This window comes from Aulonocara sp. 'chitande type north' Nkhata Bay, linkage group LG7 (genome assembly GCF_057382095.1).
Source record: "Aulonocara sp. 'chitande type north' Nkhata Bay isolate Kocher_YH1m ecotype deep benthic linkage group LG7, A_spYH_male_GT1.1, whole genome shotgun sequence".
Classification (NCBI taxonomy): Eukaryota; Metazoa; Chordata; class Actinopteri; order Cichliformes; family Cichlidae; genus Aulonocara; species Aulonocara sp. 'chitande type north' Nkhata Bay.
Window position 1 is genome coordinate 65,049,172 of NC_141350.1, and position 24,916 is coordinate 65,074,087.

Below are 24,916 nucleotides of genomic sequence, written 5' to 3' on the forward strand. Positions count from 1 at the left end.
TCTGGGGCTCCACGCAAGATCTCATCCCGTGGGGTCAAAATGATCATGAGAACGGTGAGCAAAGATCCCAGAACCACACGGGGGGACCTGGTGAATGACCTGCAGAGAGCTGGGACCAAAGTAACAAAGGTCACCATCAGTAACCAGTGTTGGGTAAGTTACTTTAAAATAGTAACTTAGTTACATTACTAGTTCTCTCAAAAGTAACTCAGTTACTTCAAGTTACTCGTTACTTTCAAAGTAACTAGTTACTAGGGAAAGTAACTTTGGTTTTACTCAGAATTCTCTTGTTAATGTGTTGCTTCCATAACTTTGCCAGTCTTCTAGCTTGCTTACTTGCCACAAGTGCACTGTGCCACCTACCAATAGAAAGGAAAAGATAATGTGCATATTTCCACAAAACAAGTCCCACGCCTGGACCGTCATTGACTACTGCCATGATTCTAGCCTACGTCACGGCGTCATGTGCGCCTTTTACATCCAACACAAAAACTGCAGTTGTGGTGCTTTGATTGTACTCAGAACTCGGAAATTCTGCCTTCTGAATAGGAAGATGTAGGCAACACCAGACTGCAGATGAGCTGCATACAGGGCTGGACTGGGACAGAAAATTGGCCCGGGCATTTTGACTAGAGACCGGCCCACCATTATAGGAAAAATCATAAAGCCTTTGAATGAAAATAAACACTGTTGTGACAGTGATGTACACTGTTCTGATGGTATATATGCATCAATCTATCAATCGTTTGTTGTAAGATTCAGATAATTATTTTTTTAAAAGCTAGACATTTTAAATGAGAATAAGAAAGAAAAGTATTTCTTTGTGCCCCCCTCTCCCTGTTAATGCCCTACCTGGCCCCCTGGCAAAACTTTGCTAGATCCGCACCTGCACAGTTACCAGCTGTCAGCTACAGTGGGGCAAAAAAGTATTTAGTCAGCCACCGATTGTGCAAGTTCCCCCACTTAAAATGATGACAGAGGTCAGTAATTTGCACCAGAGGTACACGTCAACTGTGAGAGACAGAATGTGAAAAAAAAATCCATGAATTCACATGGTAGGATTTGTAAAGAATTTATCCGTAAATCAGGGTGGCAAATAAGTATTTGGTCACCTCAAACATGGAAAATCTCTGGCTCTCACAGACCTGTAACGTCTTCTGTAAGACGCTTTTCTGTCCCCCACTCGTTACCTGTATGAATGGCACCTGTTTGAACTCATCATCTGTATAAAAGACACCTGTCCACAGCCTCAAACAGTCAGACTCCAAACTCCGCCATGGCCAAGACCAAAGTGCTCTCGAAGGACACCAGGAAAAGTATTGTAGACCTGCACCAGACTGGGAAGAGTGAATCTACAATAGGCAAGCAGCTTGGTGTGAAAAAATCAACCGGGAGCAATCATCAGAAAATGGAAGACATACAAGACCACTGATAATCTCCCACGATCTGGGGCTCCACGCAAGATCTCATCCCGTGGGGTCAAAATGATCATGAGAACGGTGAGCAAAGATCCCAGAACCACACGGGGGGACCTGGTGAATGACCTGCAGAGAGCTGGGACCAAAGTAACAAAGGTCACCATCAGTAACACACTACAACGGCAGGGAATCAAATCCCGCAGTGCCAGACGTGTTCCGCTGCTGAAGCCAGTGCATGTCCAGGCCCGTCTGAAGTTTGCCAGAGAGCACATGGATGATACAGCAGAGGATTGGGAGAATGTCATGTGGTCAGATGAAACCAAAGTAGAACTTTTTGGTATAAACTCAACTCGTCGTGTTTGGAGGAAGAAGAATACTGAGTTGCATCCCAAGAACACCATACCTACTGTGAAGCATGGGGGTGGAAACATCATGCTATGGGGCTGTTTTTCTGCCAAGGGGACAGGACGACTGATCCGTGTTAAGGACAGAATGAATGGGGCCATGTATCGTGAGATTTTGAGCCAAAACCTCCTTCCATCAGTGAGAACTTTGAAGATGAAACGAGGCTGGGTCTTCCAACATGACAATGATCCAAAACACACCGCCCGGGCAACAAAGGAGTGGCTCCGTAAGAAGCATTTGAAAGTCCTGGAGTGGCCTAGCCAGTCTCCAGACCTCAACCCCATAGAAAATCTGTGGCGGGAGTTGAAAGTCCGTGTTGCTCGGCGACAGCCCCAAAACATCACTGCTCTCGAGAAGATCTGCATGGAGGAATGGGCCAAAATACCAGCTACTGTGTGTGCAAACCTGGTAAAGACCTATAGTAAACGTTTGACCTCTGTTATTGCCAACAAAGGTTATGTTACAAAGTATTGAGTTGTATTTTTGTTATTGACCAAATACTTATTTTCCACCCTGATTTACGAATAAATTCTTTACAAATCCTACCATGTGAATTCATGGATTTTTTTTCTTCACATTCTGTCTCTCACAGTTGACGTGTACCTCTGGTGCAAATTACTGACCTCTGTCATCATTTTGGGGGGGAACTTGCACAATCGGTGGCTGACTAAATACTTTTTTGCCCCACTGTACCTAAAAAAGGATCCTGGGGTTATTTGTCTCTCAGAAACAGTTCATAACTTCCCTTCAACTCATTCATGTCACCTAAAAGGTAAACCTGTTTCTCCATCACAGCTCTGATGATCCAGTAAGGACATCTCCTGGTTTCATCTTCATGTTTCCCTCTCACCAGATAACCAAACCATATCATGACCAGCAGCTTTACAGCTGTGGCTCCAGCAAACATCAGCTGATACTAGAAATTAATATTAAATAAATTCTAACAACAGCTGATCAAGCTTAAACGTGCTGCTGTTGTTTAGCGCGACATCCGCTGGTTTCCTCTTTCGGCGCAAAGTGGGATAAACAAACAAGAGAGCCGATCAGCTGATCATTGATCAGTTTTCATGATTGAAGTAGAAACAGGAGAGGGAGGGGGGAGAATGTAAGAAGAAGAGGCAGCTGTGCCGCCGTGTCCTGTTCAGCAGAGCGAGCCTGGTAGTGCTCATGGTAGGTGGTGGATGAGGAGGTTGAGGAGGGAGGCTTGTCAGATTTGGACTCATCCTGAAGCCTCAGCCCTGCACAGCGGAAGCCTCGTCTCAGACTGCCGCACTGAGGGTTTGTTGCTGTTGGTGCAGCCACCACTGGAGCATACAAATATATGGATTTACTTCCACAGATTCATTTTTAATACGGTGTACTTGTTTATTTCTCGTAATAATCGTGCTGTATCGAATCTCTATCGCCTGTCACTTTCCTCCCAGTGTGTGCTGTTGTTGTTCACACTTTTACCAAACTTTTAGAAAAAGGATTAAATGTGACAAACCACAGTACAAAGTCTCACATTTACATTAAACTCAAGCTCAGTGAAACCTGTACAATTTATCAAATGGTATGAAGTACTTTATTTCCCCATCTGTTACACTTAAGAGAAATATTGGTGAGAATGCTGCACTAAATACTTATTATACTACACTCATTGGTCACTACATCAGCTGCTTGTTAAGGCAAATATCTAATCAGCCAATCATGTGTCAGCTATTCAGTGTATACTGGCATATAGACATGGTCAAGATGACCTGCTGAAGTTTACACTGAGCATCAGAATGGGAGGAAAAATGACTTTGAAAGCGCCATGGTTGTTGTGAGAGAATATTTCAGAAACTGATGACCTGCTGGGAATTTCCCCACACAACCATCTCTAGTTTACAGAGAACGGTCTGAAAAGAGAAAATATCCAGTGAAAAGCAGAAGAAGATCTCTGAACGCACAACACTGGAAAAATGTTGCCTGGTCTGATGACTGTCGATCCTCGTCTCAACAGTTCAGGCTGGTGGTGGTTTAATAAGGTGGGAGAATTTCCCTGGCACGCTTCTTGAAACCAGCTGAACACCATTCAAACACCACAGCCTATCTGAGTATTGTTGCTGACCATCTCCATATGACCATCTTCCGATGGCTGCTTCCAGCAGGTTGAACACGTCACATCATCTCAAACTGGTTTCTTGAACATAAAAAGAGTTCACTGTACTCAAATGGCCTCCAGTCACCAGTCCTTTGGGATGTTGTAGAACACATTCATAGATGTGTAGCTGATAAATCTATAGTCTCGGGGTGATGCATTCATGTCAACATGGACCAAAATCTCAGAGGAAAGTTTCCAGCACCTTGCTGAATCTGAGCCATGAAGAATTAAAGCACCTCTGAAGGAGAAAGGGCGTCTAGCACAGTGCTAGCACCTAATAAAGTGACCTGTCAGTGTAGGACATATGGACTTAGCTTTATTCGTTTATTCATTAACTATTATATATATATATATATATATATATTCTATATATTTTCTATCAAATTATTCCAATAAAATGTGGGCAAATTATAAAAAATACCCCAGTATTCCAACGGGAGGATTTTAAAATTGATTTGTTATACTAACTCAGTATAAATTAGGCTGTTTAGGTATCAAACGATTGATAGCTTTCATAGTTTAAGTGTGTATTTCAGTGGAAAATGTGCGGTTTGGTACATTTTTTGCAAACTCTAATCAACAAATACTGAAGCTTTACCGTAGATACACTTCAATAGGAGACTGCACATGTGTGTTTCACAGAACTTGCAATGATAAGAGGAAAAGGGAGCTATAATTAGGGGTTTCATTAGAAACGCTCAGACAGCTTGTATAACTGCAGACAGCACGCCCCCTCCCGGTGTAGGAACCTGTTTACGTGTTTACCCTGCAGTCACCTGTGAGGTCTGCCCGGCAGAGCCAACCTGGACACTACAAACCTCCTAATAGCCCCGTTTTTGGAGCTACACTCAGTTCCCTGTTGCTGATATCGTCCTTCATGATCACCTTTGGCGCGATCAGCTAACGCTAATAAAACGCTCGTTCTAAAGGCGCTGATAACACAGACACGCGTTCTGGAAAACGTGTCCCCGGCTCTCCGGTATAATCACAAAACCAGCGGTGACCCCTTCTTACCGCTGCTCAGGCCACGGAGTGCCCTTCCAGCCCGCAGACCTCTTAGCAACGCCGCCATATCAGCTGCTCACAGCGGCGTCACCACCGCGCGACTCGCTCCCACAGCGGAAATCCAGTCAGAGCATTTCAAAATAAAACGCCTGAATTAGGTGTGTATGTTTGTGTGTGTGCGTTTTTCACGTCTGTGTCCCAGTAATCATAAACTTGTAGCTAAAATTTACATATAGAGCATTTAATTTCCCAAACGCGAACACTCTTTTTCAGTGTTTATACATTTAAACTCAATCACGCCTGTAAATTACAATAAAACTAAGACCATCGAATTGTGCAAAAAAAAGAAGTAATTTTAATAAATTTAATAGTTAAAAACTTTTCCATGAAAAGGTTTGAAAAATATATTTTGGATCATCCTGTATTAGGTAAGCATAAACCTATTGCGTCTAAATTAATTTATATTAAGTCAAGTATACATAATGTATGAAGAACCTTCACACAGCCTGTGGGCCAGGCTCAAATACTTTACTTTGAAAATAGGAACCGGAAACACGCTCTGACGTAACTGTAGCTGAGTTTAACCGCCATCAGGACAGCAGGCAAGTCTTCGTGTAGGCTCGGTTTACGTTTTGTTTCTTTAGTTAATTCTGCCACCAGAGGCCTTTTAGGAGAGCAGTAGACAAACGTTAAGCCTTTGATACTGCGGGTAGCCGTGTAGCGGGAGCTGCTTGGTGTTCACGCCGTCGTTAGGAGCTGATTACGAGCCTCTGCCGGTGCTGCGTCACGTTGTTTGCTCCTCGGAGCTCCTGAAACACCGGAGTCAAGAACAAACCTCTAATTATTGGTATGTCACGTAAGCGGTTTTTTCTGTTTTGCAGACTTTAAACACATCTCTTCACTGTCACTTACAGAGCGACAGGGAACCTTCTAGACCTTTGTACGATAACATTAGAATAACATTTTGTAATTTGGCTCTGATTGGATCTTAAAGGCTTTTTATTACACTCATTTGCACTTCCACGTTTATATTAGAATAGCTTTACATTAAGATTCACACTTGTATAAATACCCCTTTGATTTGATTTTTACTGTGATTTTTACTTTAACTAATAATTAGTTAATGTGAGAAAACATGCCTTTCATGTATATTGATACTGTGTTTTTAGGAAATCTCGAATGATATTGTGCCCATCTTTGAAGCACTTTGGGTCAGCTTCTGTTCTTCAAATGTTTTGTAGGATATGAATAAAATAAACGTTACAGTCAATACAAAAAATTTCAGACATGTTTCACAGTGCAGGTATGCGGCCCAGGACAGATCCCCTAAAGCTTCCTCAACATCATCTACCGCTGAGTAATTACATGTCTGAGAGGATGGTGTGTCATGTATGAGTGCTTGAACACAATATGAGGTACCTGTGCTTTTGGTAAATACACCTTTAAAGCTCACAGAACATGTGGAAAGACAGAGATGGCAGTTTAAAACTATTCCCACATACAGTGGGGCAAAAAAGTATTTAGTCAGCCACCGATTGTGCAAGTTCCCCCACTTAAAATGATGACAGAGGTCAGTAATTTGCACCAGAGGTACACTTCAACTGTGAGAGACAGAATGTGAAAAAAAAATCCATGAATTCACATGGTAGGATTTGTAAAGAATTTATCCGTAAATCAGGGTGGCAAATAAGTATTTGGTCACCTCAAACATGGAAAATCTCTGGCTCTCACAGACCTGTAACGTCTTCTGTAAGACGCTTTTCTGTCCCCCACTCGTTACCTGTATGAATGGCACCTGTTTGAACTCATCATCTGTATAAAAGACACCTGTCCACAGCCTCAAACAGTCAGACTCCAAACTCCGCCATGGCCAAGACCAAAGAGCTCTCGAAGGACACCAGGAAAAGTATTGTAGACCTGCACCAGACTGGGAAGAGTGAATCTACAATATGCAAGCAGCTTGGTGTGAAAAAATCAACTGTGGGAGCAATCATCAGAAAATGGAAGACATACAAGACCACTGATAATCTCCCACGATCTGGGGCTCCACGCAAGATCTCATCCCGTGGGGTCAAAATGATCATGAGAACGGTGAGCAAAGATCCCAGAATCACACGGGGGGACCTGGTGAATGACCTGCAGAGAGCTGGGACCAAAGTAACAAAGGTCACCATCAGTAACACACTACAACGGCAGGGAATCAAATCCCGCAGTGCCAGATGTGTTCCGCTGCTGAAGCCAGTGCATGTCCAGGCCCGTCTGAAGTTTGCCAGAGAGCACATGGATGATACAGCAGAGGATTGGGAGAATGTCATGTGGTCAGATGAAACCAAAGTAGAACTTTTTGGTATAAACTCAACTCGTCGTGTTTGGAGGAAGAAGAATACTGAGTTGCATCCCAAGAACACCATACCTACTGTGAAGCATGGGGGTGGAAACATCATGCTATGGGGCTGTTTTTCTGCCAAGGGGACAGGACGACTGATCCGTGTTAAGGACAGAATGAATGGGGCCATGTATCGTGAGATTTTGAGCCAAAACCTCCTTCCATCAGTGAGAACTTTGAAGATGAAACGAGGCTGGGTCTTCCAACATGACAATGATCCAAAACACACCGCCCGGGCAACAAAGGAGTGGCTCCGTAAGAAGCATTTGAAAGTCCTGGAGTGGCCTAGCCAGTCTCCAGACCTCAACCCCATAGAAAATCTGTGGCGGGAGTTGAAAGTCCGTGTTGCTCGGCGACAGCCCCAAAACATCACTGCTCTCGAGAAGATCTGCATGGAGGAATGGGCCAAAATACCAGCTACTGTGTGTGCAAACCTGGTAAAGACCTATAGTAAACGTTTGACCTCTGTTATTGCCAACAAAGGTTATGTTACAAAGTATTGAGTTGTATTTTTGTTATTGACCAAATACTTATTTGCCACCCTGATTTACGAATAAATTCTTTACAAATCCTACCATGTGAATTCATGGATTTTTTTCTTCACATTCTGTCTCTCACAGTTGACGTGTACCTCTGGTGCAAATTACTGACCTCTGTCATCATTTTGGGGGGGAACTTGCACAATCGGTGGCTGACTAAATACTTTTTTGCCCCACTGTACCTAAAAAAGGATCCTGGTGTTATTTGTCTCTCAGAAACAGTTCATAACTTCCCTTCAACTGATTCATGTCACCTAAAAGGTAAACCTGTTTCTCCATCACAGCTCTGATGATCCAGTAAGGACATCTCCTGGTTTCATCTTCATGTTTCCCTCTCACCAGATAACCAAACCATATCATGACCAGCAGCTTTACAGCTGTGGCTCCAGCAAACATCAGCTGATACTAGAAATTAATATTAAATAAATTCTAACAACAGCTGATCAAGCTTAAACGTGCTGCTGTTGTTTAGCGCGACATCCGCTGGTTTCCTCTTTCGGCGCAAAGTGGGATAAACAAACAAGAGAGCCGATCAGCTGATCATTGATCAGTTTTCATGATTGAAGTAGAAACAGGAGAGGGAGGGGGGAGAATGTAAGAAGAAGAGGCAGCTGTGCAGCGTAAACACAGAATAACTCCAGCTTTGTGCCTTTTTCATTGTAGCTGAATTACGGGACAAACTGTTCCTTTTCACCTCAATAAGAAACGCGTAATATTTTCTCTGAATACCAGACGGGACGGTTGGCAACTCTAATAACTTATGAACAAAATAAAGTTCAACATCAGTAACATAGCACCCACCCAGCTGTATAGAAACTCTGTCATGCTAGCTAGCACGCAGTAAGGAAAAAGTCAGAATAACGAAAATAAACTCCACCTAAACTTGGTTTATATCTGACCCAGAGAGACTGCAGGTCATAACTTCTTACCTGAAGTTCAGTTCACACTTGGACCGGCGGCCGCCTCGGGTCTCTTTTCCTTCTGCGTCCCTTTTCCTTCATCCACCTGCTGGCCTCCACCACTTGCTAATGTTACTGAATCTGTGGAAGCTCCGCGATAGCCACCACACGAAGTAACGAGTAACGACCCTATCTAAATCCCAGTAACGGCTAACGCGTTCCTGATTTTGGCATAATAACTAGTTACCGTGCTCGTTACCACAATAATAACGTAGTTACTGTAACGCGTTACTTAATAACGCGTTAGTCCCAACACTGTCAGTAACACACTAAAACGGCAGGGAATCAAATCCCGCAGTGCCAGACGTGTTCCGCTGCTGAAGCCAGTGCATGTCCAGGCCCGTCTGAAGTTTGCCAGAGAGCACATGGATGATACAGCAGAGGATTGGGAGAATGTCATGTGGTCAGATGAAACCAAAGTAGAACTTTTTGGTATAAACTCAACTCGTCGTGTTTGGAGGACGAAGAATACCGAGTTGCATCCCAAGAACACCATACCTACTGTGAAGCATGGGGGTGGAAACATCATGCTATGGGGCTGTTTTTCTGCCGAGGGGACAGGACGACTGATCCGTGTTAAGGACAGAATGAATGGGGCCATGTATCGTGAGATTTTGAGCCAAAACCTCCTTCCATCAGTGAGAACTTTGAAGATGAAACGAGGCTGGGTCTTCCAACATGACAATGATCCAAAACACACCGCCCGGGCAACAAAGGAGTGGCTCCGTAAGAAGCATTTGAAAGTCCTGGAGTGGCCTAGCCAGTCTCCAGACCTCAACCCCATAGAAAATCTGTGGCGGGAGTTGAAAGTCCGTGTTGCTCGGCGACAGCCCCAAAACATCACTGCTCTCGAGAAGATCTGCATGGAGGAATGGGCCAAAATACCAGCTACTGTGTGTGCAAACCTGGTAAAGACCTATAGTAAACGTTTGACCTCTGTTATTGCCAACAAAGGTTATGTTACAAAGTATTGAGTTGTATTTTTGTTATTGACCAAATACTTATTTGCCACCCTGATTTACGAATAAATTCTTTACAAATCCTACCATGTGGATTCATGGATTTTTTCTTCACATTCTGTCTCTCACAGTTGACGTGTACCTCTGGTGCAAATTACTGACCTCTGTCATCATTTTGGGGGGGGGGGAACTTGCACAATCGGTGGCTGACTAAATACTTTTTTTCCCCACTGTAATCCAGTGGAGCCATGTTCCAAAAGACTTGAAGCTTTAACAGCTGCCAAAGAGGCTTCTGCAGAATACAGAATCAAGACTCTGTAAGTGGGAGTGGAGTTGAGCACTGGATGAATCTGTTGTGTCTTAATGTTACAGACATGCCAGTTTGGCCTTTCTTGCAGCCTGGCTGATTCATCAAGTTACAGACCTTGGGTTGAAATTTTACAACCTCCACAGTCACCAAAACTGCAGTTTCTTTTCATTATTTTTTCCACTGCTGCTTGTTTCTAATGAACAGCTTAGCTTTGACCCGGCTGCGGTTTACAGAGTCAGAGAGTCTACACGATAGCAGGAAGAAAGAGTTCACTTGCTGTTGATTTTCCCAGAACAACAAAATTTACTTTTTTGTTTTTGTGCAAGTACATGTGGGATTTATGTTGTCATGGTGGAGGCCACAGCAGCAAAAGGATGGAATGCTTCAGTAGTCATTACCTACACCTTTAAACACACAAACTTTGATGCTGCACTTTCAGGTATAAAAACTTGAGTTCACTTCCTCCAGGGAATCATGGCAGACCTTGGCATCAGAGCAGGAGACAAAGTGGTGCTGGTGTGGGCTCAGCTTTCAACACCTACGGCCCTGAAGCAGTACGCAGAGGCGCTGGGAGCGGTCGTCGGTCCGTATGGTAGAGTGGCGGTGGAGAACATGGACATGCTGCTGCTGTGTAAGTTCACCTGATAATTTCTTTTTAACACATGCTCTGACTTAACCTCTTAAGGAAAACTGCTGAAACAGCAGCTGTAGACTGTCATCATCACCACAATCAACACGCGTTAAATTCCCCTGCATCTCTGTCATGAGTTCATGTGTGCAAATGTCTAAAAATAGTCACAATTACAGTACTTATCGTAACTGCTACTTAACTACTCGGGAGAACAGCTGTTAAAGAGAGGTGCTTTCTGAGGTGGCGGGAATTTAAAATGCACTTCATGTACCTGGTGAACACAGATCTGCCTGTAAGAGGTTATTGATGAAACTTGCAAATGAATATTTCTGAATCGATAGAACTTTAAGACAAAGGAAACTCGAATTCACAAAGAATATCCATTTTCTTCCAGTGCACCTGCACACTGGGTCTTATGGTTAACCCACCTCCTACGTCTCACTTTGAACCCCTGCTCCATTGTGAAATACTTTAGTTTGCAGTTCAGAACATAGCGTATTTCACATTAATTGTCTCCTCCTGTCCTCTCCTCAGCCTCTCACGCGGCCTCCACCTTCAACTGGGTGCTCTCTTGCCTTCTGGCTGACAGCTCCTCCATCCACACTTTAGAGACTCTAGCAGAGATAGCCAGAGTGCTCAAACCTGGAGGGCAGCTGGTCCTTGATGAACCAGTTACAGGTAAGAGACAGTAGTCCATTCATCCATTTGCTGCTGGAAGATAAAAAAGATACTCCAGATGTCCCACTTAGCAGCTCCTCCTGAGGGATGGTGAGATGTTACAGAGTCTCATGAGAGTCTGGATCAGAGTGTTCTTGACCCTGTGATCTAGTGTGTAAACCTGTTTGAGCTTCTAGATTTTTGCTCTGAATTCCTTCGCTGCCCTTTGTTGAGCCAGCATGGAATCCTTTTGACCTGTTACATTTAATCCTAATAACACTGGGACTTCACTGTTATTCATTTTGTCATTGTTTTTTTTGTTTTTTTACTTTCATGGATTTTTAAAAAATATGCTTGGCCTGCAATAGCATTTTTTTTCACATCTGAACCAATCACTGTTCAGTTATTAAAAGGTTAAACACCTCCTGAAGTAGGAGCTAAGAGACCCCAAAAAACAGGGTTCCAAGAAATCTTCTAGTACCTAATTCCTGCAGTCATAAGAGCTGTGAAAAGGTTCCTGTGCCCCTGGAACTGGGGCATTTTAAGGAGCTCCAGCATTACTCTAACCTCTCCAAAAGTTGATTCTGTTCATCTGGACGTAGTGTTTTGTGGGAGAAATGTTTCATCACTCATCCAAGTGACTTCTTCACTCTCAGCTGACTGCAGGTTTCCCCAATCTTATAAACAGTACATTTGCATAATGACTGAAACCAGCCCACTGAAGGAACAGTGGGCTGGGAGGTCAGTTCCTTAATCTTAATTATGCAAATTCTCATGACCATTGATCAACATTAACAACAAACCATTACTCTGACCGCTCTCTGGAGCCTGCTACTCGGTCCCGGCAGGTGACTGGTAAGGATGACAGGTGAAATAGTAACCACTGGCAATGCAAAGTGTCAGGTATCAAGTTTATCTCACTTCAGCAGCATGACTGACGTGACTTTGAATGAGAGTGAAGGACACTGTTGTTTGACACGTGATACAAGAGTGGCCTAAGTGTGCACTGTTACAGTGGAAACGCATTATCGACAGCAGTTTAGGTGTATTTATCCTCGGTGTCGATGTGTTTTAATGTGCTGAGTATATCTGTGTTACAGAATCAGAAGGACAAAGTGTGAGGACAGCTGAGAAGCTGGTGTCGGCTCTGAAGCTGTCCGGCTTTATGTCAGTAACAGAGGTGAGTAGTTAACACTAGGGCTGTTCGATATAACGATATATATCGGATGACGATATAAAAACGTCTGTCGTTTCATTTTACGCTATCGTTTGTTTCGCAGTGTGGCAAAATAAAATGTTTACGGCAATATTTTTTTCATCGTTTGATGGTCACTGTAGTGGTTATATTAATTTGTTAAATTTCTCTTTCTTTTATATTTAATATGACCACACTACGGATGGACAAGCGACTGTTTTTACGCGTTGCTGTTAGCAACCACGATGGTAAAACAATGGCGTGGCTCCGCCGTCTGCTTGTTTGTTTTGCATATTAACCTTTCACAATAAAGCTCAAGATCCTGTTGAGGCTTTTCAAAATAAACAAAATCCTGTGAAAGAGTATGCAGTATTTACGGATGAGAAGCAAAAAAAGAGCCGTCAGGTGCTAAAAAATAAACCTTAGAGTCAAACGTTAGAACAGGCTTTTCCCCGCAGCACGCCGTGTAATAAATATTCACAAAGAAAACGGCGGCCGTTACAACTTATGTCTAAAAATGTATAGTTTCATGCATTGGCTAAAAGTCATAACTCCAGGTACACAACGCCCAGCTGAAAACACTTCATGCAAGTCGAGCTGCCCGAGATTCATGGAATTTACAGAAAATTTTAAATGTTGTGATTTATATCGTTATCGGGATGATAGATGTCTTATATCGGGATATGAGATTTTGGTCATATCGCACAGCCCTAGTTCACACTGTGGAGTAGAGGGATGTTTTCCCCAACATCTGCAACTGTGTACTCCAGCAACATGCATATTCAGGACATTATTCCACTTAGACCAGCTGATCGGAGCACTTGAGGCACCGGTTGACATGTTGTGAAGTTAGTTTTGGGTTTAAATTCCTGGAAGCTTGTCTCTGTAAACAGATTTTGAGTCTCCAGCTGCTTGAACAGTGAGGAACATGATTGGAAGAAAGAAGTTGGTATGGGTCTTTCAGTTGCTGGCTTCTGAGAATCCCCTTACTGAGGAGGTCTAATTATTGTTAATAGTTTGACCTGATGGTCATTTTTGCTTCCTCATTCACACGGAGCATCATCTGCCTCCATCGCATCCTATCCCTGCCATCCTCCTCTGTCATGTCCATATTCAACATCCTTTGTCCAATATATCCACCATCCCTCCTCTGCACATGTCACAAGGGTTTTCCCTAAAACCTGCATACCTTTTTAGTTTTATTTAATTTTTTAAAATTTGCTGAGATTAAAAAAACGTGAACTTTGGGCAAAACGCTACACTGCCACTTTCTTCCCAGCCCAATAACGGTGTAATAGGGACAGGTGTAATAGGGACAGGTGTAATAGGGACAGGTGTAATAGGGACAGGTGTAATAGGGACAGGTGTAATAGGGACAGGTGTAATAGGGACAGGTGTAATAGGGACAGGTGTAATAGGGACAGGTGTAATAGGGACAGGGAAAGTGCTACACCGACATGACGCCACATCCTACCTTAACCAGTGCTGACTAATAAGGGAGGGCACAGTATAACTGCTGCTCTGAGTGTGCTGCACATCCCAGAGTGTTAGTATGAACATGGAGGAATCCTCAGTTCACTGTGGGTCCATCAGTTAAGCAGCGAATTTAGCTGCTACACGTTATTTCTGTGGGTCTTCACGTCACGGGTGGGGAAAAAAAAATGCTCCCAGCTGGGCGTATTCACAAGGCTGGATCCAGCCCCTGATTTTGTGCCATGCTTATATCAGTTTGCTGTCTCGTCATTCAGATCAGCAAAGCAGAGCTCAGTCCTGAAGCGCTGAGCTCCCTCAGGGCAGCCTCTGGTTACCAAGGAGACTCCCTGTCTCGAGTCCGCGTATCTGCCTCCAAACCCGACTTTGAGGTGGGGTCATCGAGCCAGATCAAACTGTCGTTTGGGAAAAAGACAGCCAAGCCAGGTAGGCTTCATAAGTACGCTTTGTTCTTTCTCCTGTTGTCTCTGAATCCACAGCTCACCGTCTCTGTCAACTATGATCTAATATAATAGGCTACAGATGCCAGATTCCCTTTAGTTTGTAGAGAGGTTTGAGTTGATGATGATAGGGACATAAATCTGTAATTTTACAGATTACAGATTTATGGCTTTGTTTATGGCTCTAACAAAGGAGAAGTTACTGTCTGGGCATTAGGAATACTTCATGTTAATAAACTGAGTTCTGCTCAGTTTAAAATGAAAGAAAATCCAACTGAAGAAACAAGAAGTACCACTATGAAGTCAAGAACAATCAAGTTAGGAATCTGCTGACCAATTTGGAAAAAAAAACCAAACGTTTTCACGTTTTAAAGACTATCAACAGAAGACGAGTGACTTTCTCGACTCTTTATACAGACACAATAATCCAGTTTGTCTGCGATCGCTTCTTTTTTTTTTTCTTTTTTTTATGAATAATGTAATTTCCACTTGGAGGACGAAACTTCATTTCCTATTCGGGCTGTCTGTCGTCCTCACTACAGTAACATTTAATTTTAATTTTTTTTTTTAACAATGCTGCATTTGCATCATTATAAGTGACGAGTGAGTCTGTGAGCTCCTCAGACTGTCTGTGCTGTGAAGCTAATGTTGGTTAAAATGTGTGATTTCAGCAGAGAAACCTGCTCTGGATCCCAACACGGTGAAAATGTGGACGCTGTCAGCCAACGACATGAACGACGATGATGTGGTGAGTTTGTACACCGACTGAAGCGCTGAACCACGCACACGTGACCGTTTATTAGGCAGACTGAAATCCTCTTTTAAAGAAAAATATATGTATTTCAGCACGATGTAGTTTGTGGGGAATTGCTGATTTTTCTGCAGTTTCTCAAACCTGGAGTAATGCAACACATAAATGACACACTGATGTTTTTCTTGTCCGTCGTGTTTATGTTCTGTGTAGGATCTGATGGACTCGGATGCTCTGCTGGATGAAGATGACTTGAAAAAACCTGATCCAGCTTCTCTTAAAGCTCCGGCCTGTGGAGAAGGAGCCGACAAGAAGAAGAAAGCCTGCAAGAGCTGGTGAGGTTTTGTTTAAATCTCACATATTTTGGAGAGATTTAAGACCAAGATCCGAGCTTTCAGAAATGTCAGTGCACTTTTAACCAGATATTACACGATTTACCCATGCACAACCTTTGGGCTCATGCTCATTTTCAGCTTCATGACTTATAAAATTTATGTTTGAGATGTCCGCATTAAGGACGTCTGCTCTCACTGACAGCATACAGATCCAGTGTTATGAGCAATCTGAAGTTTGCGGCGATCTGAAACTTTTGCATGAGCATGAAGGACATCATGTGACGTGATGCTGTACTGTATCTTTGTGTAGCACGTGTGGGCTAGCTGAAGAACTGGAGCAGGAGAGTACAGGAAAACAGAAGACTGACCTGCCAAAATCAGCCTGTGGAAGTGTGAGTGTATACTTTCAAAAGCCTGCATTGGTTCCTCATCCCTCCTCTGGTTCTAATAAAGAAATAATAATTATCTTTGTTCTGTTTGTGGCAGTGTTACCTTGGCGATGCTTTCCGATGTGCCAGCTGCCCGCACACGGGGAAGCCGGCGTTCAAGCCGGGAGAGAAAATCGTTCTGGACAACAAAACACTGACGGATGCTTGAAACACAACTTCAGCAACGCGCACTGCTCAAACCTCAACACATGACATTCCTCTCTTTTCCAACCCTGTAGACACGATTCCCTCTGATTAAACCCCGAGGATCAGTGAGGCACCTTGCTGATCCATTTTGTGTATAATCCACACGGGAGTAAATATGCACTGAGAATGTTTGAGTCCTGCTGTGATGAGATTTAAAACATAAAGTAAACTCTCAAGATGATCAGTGCAATTACACCATACAGAAATGTTTTTTTTCAATCTGTCAGCTGGTTTGCAGTTTCCATCATTGCAGCTTCAATAGAAATGATTCATCATTGACTACAAAGTCTATAGTGAGAGCGCCTTCACCTGAAGGCTTTCTAGGTCATTCTGAAAAGCTGATATGCTTTCTTTATTCCTTGAATTTAACTTCCATTTACACCTGATCGCTAACAGCTGAAGAACCGAGTGGAAACGTATTGCTGTTTAAGATTTACGAACGCTGACATCGAAACCAAACCGCATTTAAACCGTTCAAATGAAGGGTCTGTATGTATGTGGAAGGCAAAGAAGTGTTGTTGCCTCTCTTTGTTTCATTGCAATAAACTAAAACCAGCCTTACAATGTTTAAACATATCCCATTTATTTCACTGCATGTGACTAAATACTTAAGAAATGGTTATTGGTATTGTGACTGCAGGTGGCCCAGGATCTAAATGTAATCCCTTGCTTTAACAGCAGCTTTAAACACTCGTTTTAGAATATGACTTCTTTCACAAAAACTCTTGACACCAATTTAAAAAAACAACTTTATAAACAATTTCCTGAATATCAAATAGTCTCTCAAAACAACATTTGGCTTTACTAGACTGTAACCTGCTGACTGACAGCTGCTACATCTCTTCTAAGTTTTTGTGTACAAACCTTTATTGTAATGAGAATTTAAAAAACGACTTCAAACAGACTTTTAATGTCCAGCTGATACAAAATATCCCGCAGCTGTATCATCTCAGAAAGTAAAAAATAGAACTGGTGACATCCTCACTAAGCTTCTCATGTTCCACACTCTGAATTATGGTTAATCATGGAGATTCAGTCAGAACAAAACATGTTAAATGTCAGGTTTGGCAAAAAGTGAGCTGTTCAGTCGGTGATTGCTCGACGTCACTGAGATGTGACACTGAAGTCCATCCTAATGTCTCCTAAACTGGGTTCAAAGGTGAAGCTGTAGTACACCGCGGCCCTGCCGTCACCTGAGATCTCCCACGGCGACCCGAAGAAGTACACTCCCTGCTTCCTGTGTCGACTCCACTCGCAGTCGCCCTGCAGGAGAAACGTCTGCTGTAAAACCCAACAAGTCCACTGTGTCCCCAAACTTCACACTCCCAGTGAAACGCTCCACCGAGGACCACTTTTAGTAATCTTTAGTGATTCTTTAAACTTATTTTGCTTTAATTGTTTTTCATTTACAGTATTGTATATGCACTCATAATCACTGTTCTTCTCACTGAAACAAAACAGCCCTACCAAATAATAGCAGGTAAAATCTGTTGACATTAGAAACAACCAGGAGTACTGACAAGCAGCCGATGAGGGTTAAGAGGGTGCAGACACCCGGTCTCCTTCTAAACTGCTGCAACTACAAAAGAAGACTAAAATTGTATAACAACTACACATCTGTTGGTAGTGCTGGCGAATGCCTGGATAAGAGGTTCTCCCTGTGGTTCCTCCCACAGCCCAAAGACATGCAGTTAGTGGTGATTCTAAATTAACCATAAGTATGAACGTGAGTGTAAATGGTTGTTTGTCTCTCTGTGTTAGTCCTGCAGCCTGTCCAGGGTGTACCTCTCCTCTCACCCTGTGGTGGCGGCTCTTTCAACACTGTGTTAGCAATTAAGTGTTAGCTCATTCAGAACTCTGCTGCTCGAGTCCTCACTAAGACCAAAAAAGTGGACCACATCAGTCCAGCTCTGAGGTCTTTACACTGGCTGCCTGTCCGTCAGAGGATAGACTTTAAAGTTCTGATGCTGGCCTATAAAGCTCTGAATGGTTTAGGACCAAAATACATCAATGACCTCCTGACCCAGTATGAACCTTCCAGATCCCTCAGGTCATCTGGATCCGGTTTTTTATCAGTTCCCAGAGTCAGTTTGTTTGCTTGTTTTAATCAATTTTAAATCGTGCTTTTTATTTGTTTTTGTTTCTAATGTCTCTGTAAAGCACTTTGAATCACCTTGTTGTTGAATTGTGCTATACAAATAAACTTGCCTTGCCTAAAGAAAGAGTCATTTAGTAACGAAATGAAGCTCTAAACTGAGGCAGATACCTGCTCATTGATTGGTCCGTTGAGACCTGCGCTGACAGTGATGTCATCTGTCAGGTGGTACTCCATCCACAATGCAACACCATGGCAACGACCTTCCCTGAAAAGCATGTTTAACATAGAAAATATGCTACTGACTCAACTCTATGAAGCAGAAGATGAACGTCAAACCTCACAGTAGTATTTTAACAGCATCAAAACACAACAATAAAAGGAGCTCTACGGGGTGAGAGAAAACCCCGAAAATCAGACGTCCCCCGCGAGCAAGTATTTGGATGGTGGGAAGGAAAAACTCCCTTTTGACAGGAAGAACCAGGCTCAGGGAGTTGCTGCTTCAACCATTTGGGACTCAGGAGAAAGAGAAGAGACAAAACAAACTACAGAAAACAAAAGACAAATAACACAACAGCCACAATGATAGAAAACTGACATATTAGACTGACATGTATGTCTCAAATTAGTTCTGGCACTGATTAAAGTAACTGTACCTAATGAAAGACAGCAAGCCCTGGCTGCTGATTGGCTGCTGAGGGAGGCACTGTGTGAAGTCAAAGGTCATGGTGGCGGTGGACTGGGTGAGAGCCCGACAAGGATACTCCCACAGGGGGTGTGGCTCCGCCTCACGGGACTCGCGGAAATCCAGAGAGCGCTGAGGGGACATAAGGATTTATTTGGACACAGATAGTTACAGTTGTGATCAGCAGGAGTCAATGAGCTTCGAATTTATACCAAAAATTAATTAAAGGTGTTTCACACGGCTCATTTGTAGATCCACTTCTTTTTGTAATATATTTTTATTACATTATTTCATCGTCACAAATTGGTATGTACATTTATATGCAGATGACACAATATTTTACTGTACTGTTGATTCTGCATTGAAATCTCCCAAATCACTCATTAGTCACTAACTGCTTTGCTTTCATTATGTTTTCTGTTCAGTTTTTGAAGGCTGAAGTTCAGCAGTTTGAAATGATTCAGCAAGCTTGTGCACATGAAAGTCCTCTCTCAGGGTCAAACTAGTATTTAGAGGTGTCTCTGTTTGAGTATTTGTCTTATTCCTGACACCTTCAATCCCAAAAGCTAATAGAACTCACAAAATAGAAGTAGCACAGAGCACTAGTTCAATAAAAACGACTACAGATCATCTCTAATGAGTTTTTAAGATAATGCTTTTTACTGATCCAAATGTTACAGTGTTGCCATTAAAATAGAAATAACTCATTCAAAACCTCATTTAACATCCAGTGAAATCATCTCATTTTACCTGGACCATTTCATCCATGGGCGTGACATCGAAGCCCTCGCAGGTTCCACACGGCGCTCTTATCCTCCACAAATCCTACCAGGCGGACAAAGACAGAAACAACGCGTTTATTTTTTTGGTTAAATAATTGGATATACGTCTAAAATAACTGAATCTCAAATCACAGTCATTCCCCTCCACGTGAGAGGAATCTCACAGCATGTAGAACTGAAAGATGGAGATGCAGAAAATGATCAGAGTATTTAACACCTTCACTCACTGGTGTGAACAAAACAAAAACAAACAAACAAAATAGCAACTTGTTTGTTGCCATTTGGATGAAACATTTAACAGCGCCTTCATCTGTGAACAGTCTTCATGCTTAAAACTAATAAGTATTAACCACTGAATATGACCTGAATTCACATAAGCAGCCAACATCTGATAGATTGATTAAGTATTTATTTGATTGGTTAAAGTGTAAAGTCTGAAGGATCATCGCAGAAACAAGTGTAAGCTGATTTCCACAAAGAGAAGATTTTTTGGTTTATGGGTCCCATTCTGGGAACGTTTGATCGCCCTGTATACAGATGATAACAACAATCATAACAGCCTCACCTGGAACTCCACAGCCACCATGTGAAGGGAGGCAGAGCGGGGCAGGATGCTGGCGTCGGGTCGCAGAAGACCTGCCAGGGCGGTGCGACAGTACCAGAAGAACAGGGAGTGCCACGGCAGGAGGCTGGTGCTGAAGTACGGTTCACCCATCAGGATGGAGATCTGCACAGGAGAGGCCAACATCACCTCACACATTTCAGTTTCCTTAGCACTCATGTGGGTGGGACTCCTGACGTAAAATCCTCTCTGTCATAACAGATTAATAGATGCTCCCAGTTTGACTGGACTGGACCAGGTTATGTGTTACCACAGTGATTTAGCCAGGTCAACACAGAAAACACAAGACTTTAAACTTGTCAACCCTTTAATCCTGCTTTGAGGTACATCCTTCTAAAGGAGTCTAAATGTGTTGCATTCAGATGCTTCCTGGTTGCATCGGGAAGACGACGGTACCTGTTCTCCTCCTACATCATTACTGGTCAGCTGCTCCGGCCTGATCTCCAGCAGCTCAACACGTCCTTTCATGGAGTTGGCTTCCAAAACCTGCAGAGAAAGATGCTTTCATGTTGATATACAGGACGTAACAAGCAGGATAAGACACAGTTTTGGTTATATGAAACCATTTTATCATCTTTTTACCAAAATGAAACAAGAATAAAAATCATACAGTGCCTGAAACATTTCAAAGCATCACCGCTGAGAATGATCTGAATGATTACCTCATCAATAACCTGTTTAGACATTTGGGAGTTCTCCAAACCGAACACCTGAGTAGAAAAGGAAACACAGGGAAGTGAAAACAGGCGTGACGCTGATGATGTCACGGAGCGACAGTATCTGTGAGGTGAAAGCGGCGTACCTTCTTGGCTCCGAGCATGTGAGCGAACACAGGAAGCAGACTCCCGTCACTGACGCTGAGACACACGCTGTCCTCTCTCAGCACCTGAAGTTCACCCAGCTCGTTAAACCGCAGTCGTATTTGAGAATATATGAATTTACACAGGCGGCCTCGATGCCTCCACTTACGCTGCGCAGAGCGCTGACGTAGCTCTCCGTACGCCGTCTGTCGTTAAGTTCGCCGAAACGCGGCCGAGTCCAAACCAGGTGAGCCTGGCAGGTGCAACATGGCCGAGAGGGAGGAGCCTCAGTCTGTGAGCCCCGCTGGCTGAAACAATCGACATTCAGACCAGTTTGTGACAATTCCCAACCAGGAGGACATGTTTGTGAGTAATGTCTGATAATTCAAGTTATTGCTGTTAAACGTGGTTCTACCATCCGCTGAATCATAGGGTGCAGCTTTTCACATGAATCTTTTCACTCATATTCAGTGAGAACAATCGCACTGATGTCTTCTTGTTGAGCTGCAGACAGATTCAAGAAGTCTCTTAAATAAATTGTTCAAAGCGTATACATGCGTCTGAGCAAACTGTACCTGCGAGGCTGCAGGTTGTACCACAGACTGTAGTCATCGTGGCAGACCATCAGGCTCAGCTCCTCTCCTTCTGTCACCTGGCTCTCCACAGGCAGGAAGTACACGCTCTGCATCCAGTGGTCGCGCCACTGAAAGACACGACAGTGACCGATGATTTATCGACTTACTTTTTGCCGTGACCAAAAAAAATGTCCCACGTGTGGGACTAATGAAGGTTTATCTTATCTCATACTAAACGCAGTGAGTCAAACCTCAGCTGTTTATGCAAAGCTAAGAAAATACCTTCATATATTTTAGCTTTAAAAAATATCAGTTCTGGCTTCTTTATCCTGTCAGTTGTGGATTTTACTGCAGTTTCATTATTATGTACAAAATCCATGCAAAGATGAAGACTGCCAGGCACATTTTCCTACTGTTTCTCCATGCTGCACACACCACAAAGAATCATGTCACAGATTTTTGCTGGCATCTTCACTGAATATAAAGTGAGTGCACTGAAGTGTTGTTCCCTCTGATATTTAAGAATATTTGTGGCACTGCTGCCTGAGCTGTTAAAGAGCTTGCTGTAGTCTGATGCTACTGGCTGCTTAAACACAAGCAGAGCAGTAACTCACCGGGGCCATCTTTGGCTCTTGGTAAGTCCAGCTGGGTGCCATGGTGCACACTATGGACCCAGTGGGGTCCATGTCCAGGTCCCACCAGGACAAAACCGCCTGAGCCCGGCCGCTTGACTGAGCCACAAACTGGGAGGAGTGGGCCTGGAAGGCGCTGCTTACAGGTTTGCTAAAATCCACGCTGAAAGGAAAGGATGACAGTCAGAGAGGGATGTGAATAACTGCAGATGCATACGAGCAAGTGTCTCCTTTCTTACGTGAACATGGTGCAGACGGGACCCAGCGGGGTGAAGCTGGCAGGAGACACCTGGCTCAGCTGGATGTCACACACCGCGTGAGCTCCGGCACACCGGCCCACTGCGGGCGGAGGGACCAGCCTGGCCCCCTCCACCTCAACTGGCTGCAGCTGAGCCCAGCTCCACAGAAGCTCCGACTCTACCAGCTGGGCGTAGACGGTGGCCCGGTGAGGGACGGCCTCGCAGCGCTCCTGCGGGGCAGAAAAAGGAAAGTAAAACTACCGGAAACAGTCCAAACCTTCAGCTGTGAGGAAGCTGCTGACGAATGCAGGAAAAGTGTGACAGCACACACCTGCATCAGGTTTTGGTGGGCGTGCTCGTAGCTGGGCAGAGCTCCTTCACCGATCAGCTCAGTATCGAACAGCTCTGTGATCAGGACGTTGGCCTTCACCTGCATGTCTCCATCTGGAAAACAGGGTTCTGGTTATGAAAACAGATGCACTGCTGTGTAAGTAATGAATGCTGTTTTTTTAAATGTCCTCTGCTTGTTTGGTTTTGTGCTTGGAGTGAATCGTTACAGTTTGGGAGAAAAGAGTGATGTTAGTAAGTTAATATATGGACAGAAGATTTAATTGATTTAGGGTGAGCTGTGAAGTTGAGATTCATTAACACACAGCCTGATGCAGTACTGCCGTGTCTGACCTGGTCCCACAGTGACGTCTGTGGAGTGTTTGTTAATAATCTTGATTTTGTCGGAGAAGCCGTTCTTCTCCACGATGCACTGCGCCGCCTCGGCCATCGGCTTAAAAACCTGCAGGGAAGCATCACAAAGTTATTAACTGATATTAAAACACCACAAGGGGGAAATGAATCCATGCTGAAGGAGAGCGATCAGTGATGTTCACCTCCACGGCGTAACAGAAGTCAGCCCCGGCCGTGATGGCCATCATCGACAGGAGGCCAGTTCCGGTGCCGATGTCCAGCACGATGACCCTCTCGCTGCGAGCCTTCACTCTGGCTACAGCAGCCCGGATGCCCTCATAGTATTTCTTATTCTGCAGTGGAAGACATGTTAGCGGTGTTGTTCTTTTATTTCTTCTGTCAAACACGACACTTGTTATATGTGTTATCCATCTATTTGGGTTTATTATTAGTAATAATAAAAGCACTTCTGAGAGTTCTGAGGGACTTTTTCTCCAGGTCTTACCCTGTCGTGATCGTGCAGCATGTCTGCATAGGAGGACCTGAAAGATAAACCGATGAAGGATCATTGTAAATTTTAAAAAACTGATTAAAGAAGAAAAAGATAAAAATTAGTCACTAATGCAGTTTAAACGTATAAAATCATCATTTTTGAAAACATAACCAACAAAGAACATGTGCCATAACAAAGTCAGTCAAAGGAGCTTAATTAAAACAGAGGAAAGTTAAGAAAAAGATAAATAAGAAAATGAATGTACAATTTAAAAAATATGTTCATGTTCTGTTTACATTTGGATTTAGAAAGACAAACATATAATTTTTTTTAAATTTTATTTTACAATTCTCATTTTTTAGGCCATTTTTTCCATGATATTTTTCACTTCAGTTAACGTTGATTTTTCAAAACCTTTTATTGATCAGCAGCAGTGTAGAGTGAGACTGTATCTGTAGTTTGTTTCCATATCATTATCTGTGCTTTTATATCTCATATTCTTATCTTTATTGTGCATTTTTACACGTTTAAGTTGAGAATTTTCATGACAAACGTTACAATTTCTTTTGCCGGCATTACTGAACTTCCATACAGGATCACAGAGTGGCGAATATCTTCAGTGTTTCTAAGGATCTTTGTTTTCAGGGTACGCAAGACATCTGTAAACCACATCTGTGGTCACTGGACGCCCTGAGCATACCTGGCTATCTCCTGGTGGTAGTCGTACTCCTCGCTCTCCTCCACCCAGTCTAAAGCCCCGGTGGTCGGGTTGGCTCTCCCGCAGAAGGTCTTCATCTCCGCCACGACACTCGGACCCCTCTGCGGTTGAATGACGGCTGGTTTCACCTGAATATTCTCTACAAGTAGGCAAGTAAACACGATCACAGCAGCAGCGTTTCTCCAAAGGAAGCCGCCATCTTGCCACGTGACGTCACGTAGGCGGAGTCACGTGACGCTTTGCGTCGTTGATATTTTCTTTTTTGGTATTTGTGTCGTTATTGAAGTTGTAATTTAGGAGTTGGTTATTAAATACATTTATAAAAGATAATCGGCCTTGTGAAAAGCTAAATT

At 43.3% G+C, this 24,916-nt stretch overlaps 2 protein-coding genes across 4 annotated transcripts; one reads left to right on the top strand and one right to left on the bottom strand.

The window, feature by feature from the left end:
- The first annotated feature begins 20 nt into the window (after positions 1–20).
- ciapin1 (cytokine induced apoptosis inhibitor 1) lies at positions 21–16,805 on the top strand. Of its 3 annotated transcripts, none has more exons than XM_086301977.1 (9): positions 21–153; positions 10,575–10,737; positions 11,272–11,415; positions 12,495–12,574; positions 14,338–14,506; positions 15,192–15,268; positions 15,485–15,606; positions 15,917–15,998; positions 16,093–16,805. In XM_086301977.1, the coding sequence occupies exons 1-9, from the start codon at positions 40–42 to the stop codon at positions 16,201–16,203; spliced, it is 1,062 nt and encodes a 353-aa protein (XP_086158103.1). In that variant the 5' UTR covers positions 21–39; the 3' UTR covers positions 16,204–16,805. The 3 variants fall into 3 exon arrangements, with proteins under 3 accessions (XP_086158103.1, XP_086158106.1, XP_086158104.1); XM_086301980.1 differs by lacking the exon at positions 21–153 and adding an exon at positions 5,498–5,800 and having other exon boundaries at positions 10,546–10,737; XM_086301978.1 differs by lacking the exon at positions 21–153 and adding an exon at positions 5,499–5,800.
- On the bottom strand, positions 16,092–24,770 carry prmt7 (protein arginine methyltransferase 7). Its single transcript, XM_086301976.1, has 17 exons — positions 24,546–24,770; positions 23,858–23,894; positions 23,556–23,705; positions 23,353–23,461; positions 23,003–23,115; positions 22,672–22,901; positions 22,415–22,595; positions 21,801–21,928; positions 21,395–21,533; positions 21,228–21,311; positions 21,088–21,135; positions 20,822–20,911; positions 20,369–20,530; positions 19,772–19,846; positions 18,993–19,153; positions 18,508–18,604; positions 16,092–17,504 (listed from the first exon to the last, which is right to left on the bottom strand). The coding sequence occupies exons 1-17, from the start codon at positions 24,638–24,640 to the stop codon at positions 17,346–17,348; spliced, it is 2,058 nt and encodes a 685-aa protein (XP_086158102.1). The 5' UTR covers positions 24,641–24,770; the 3' UTR covers positions 16,092–17,345.
- Between the last annotated feature and the right edge of the window lie 146 nt (positions 24,771–24,916).

What these genes read in the sequence shown, in the direction of transcription:
- ciapin1 (XM_086301977.1), top strand. Translation starts at nt 40, where the DNA reads ATGATCATGAGAACGGTGAGCAAAGATCCCAGAACCACACGGGGGGAC. An exon ending in CCATCAGTAACCAGTGTTGG is followed by an intron (nt 154 to 10,574) that starts GTAAGTTACTTT and finishes CACTTCCTCCAG; the next exon opens with GGAATCATGGCAGACCTTGG. An exon ending in GAAAAAGACAGCCAAGCCAG is followed by an intron (nt 14,507 to 15,191) that starts GTAGGCTTCATA and finishes GTGTGATTTCAG; the next exon opens with CAGAGAAACCTGCTCTGGAT.
- prmt7 (XM_086301976.1), bottom strand. Translation starts at nt 24,640, where the DNA reads ATGAAGACCTTCTGCGGGAGAGCCAACCCGACCACCGGGGCTTTAGAC. An exon ending in AGACGTCACTGTGGGACCAG is followed by an intron (nt 23,116 to 23,352) that starts GTCAGACACGGC and finishes CCTGTTTTCCAG; the next exon opens with ATGGAGACATGCAGGTGAAG. An exon ending in CCCGTCTGCACCATGTTCAC is followed by an intron (nt 22,596 to 22,671) that starts GTAAGAAAGGAG and finishes CTTTCCTTTCAG; the next exon opens with CGTGGATTTTAGCAAACCTG.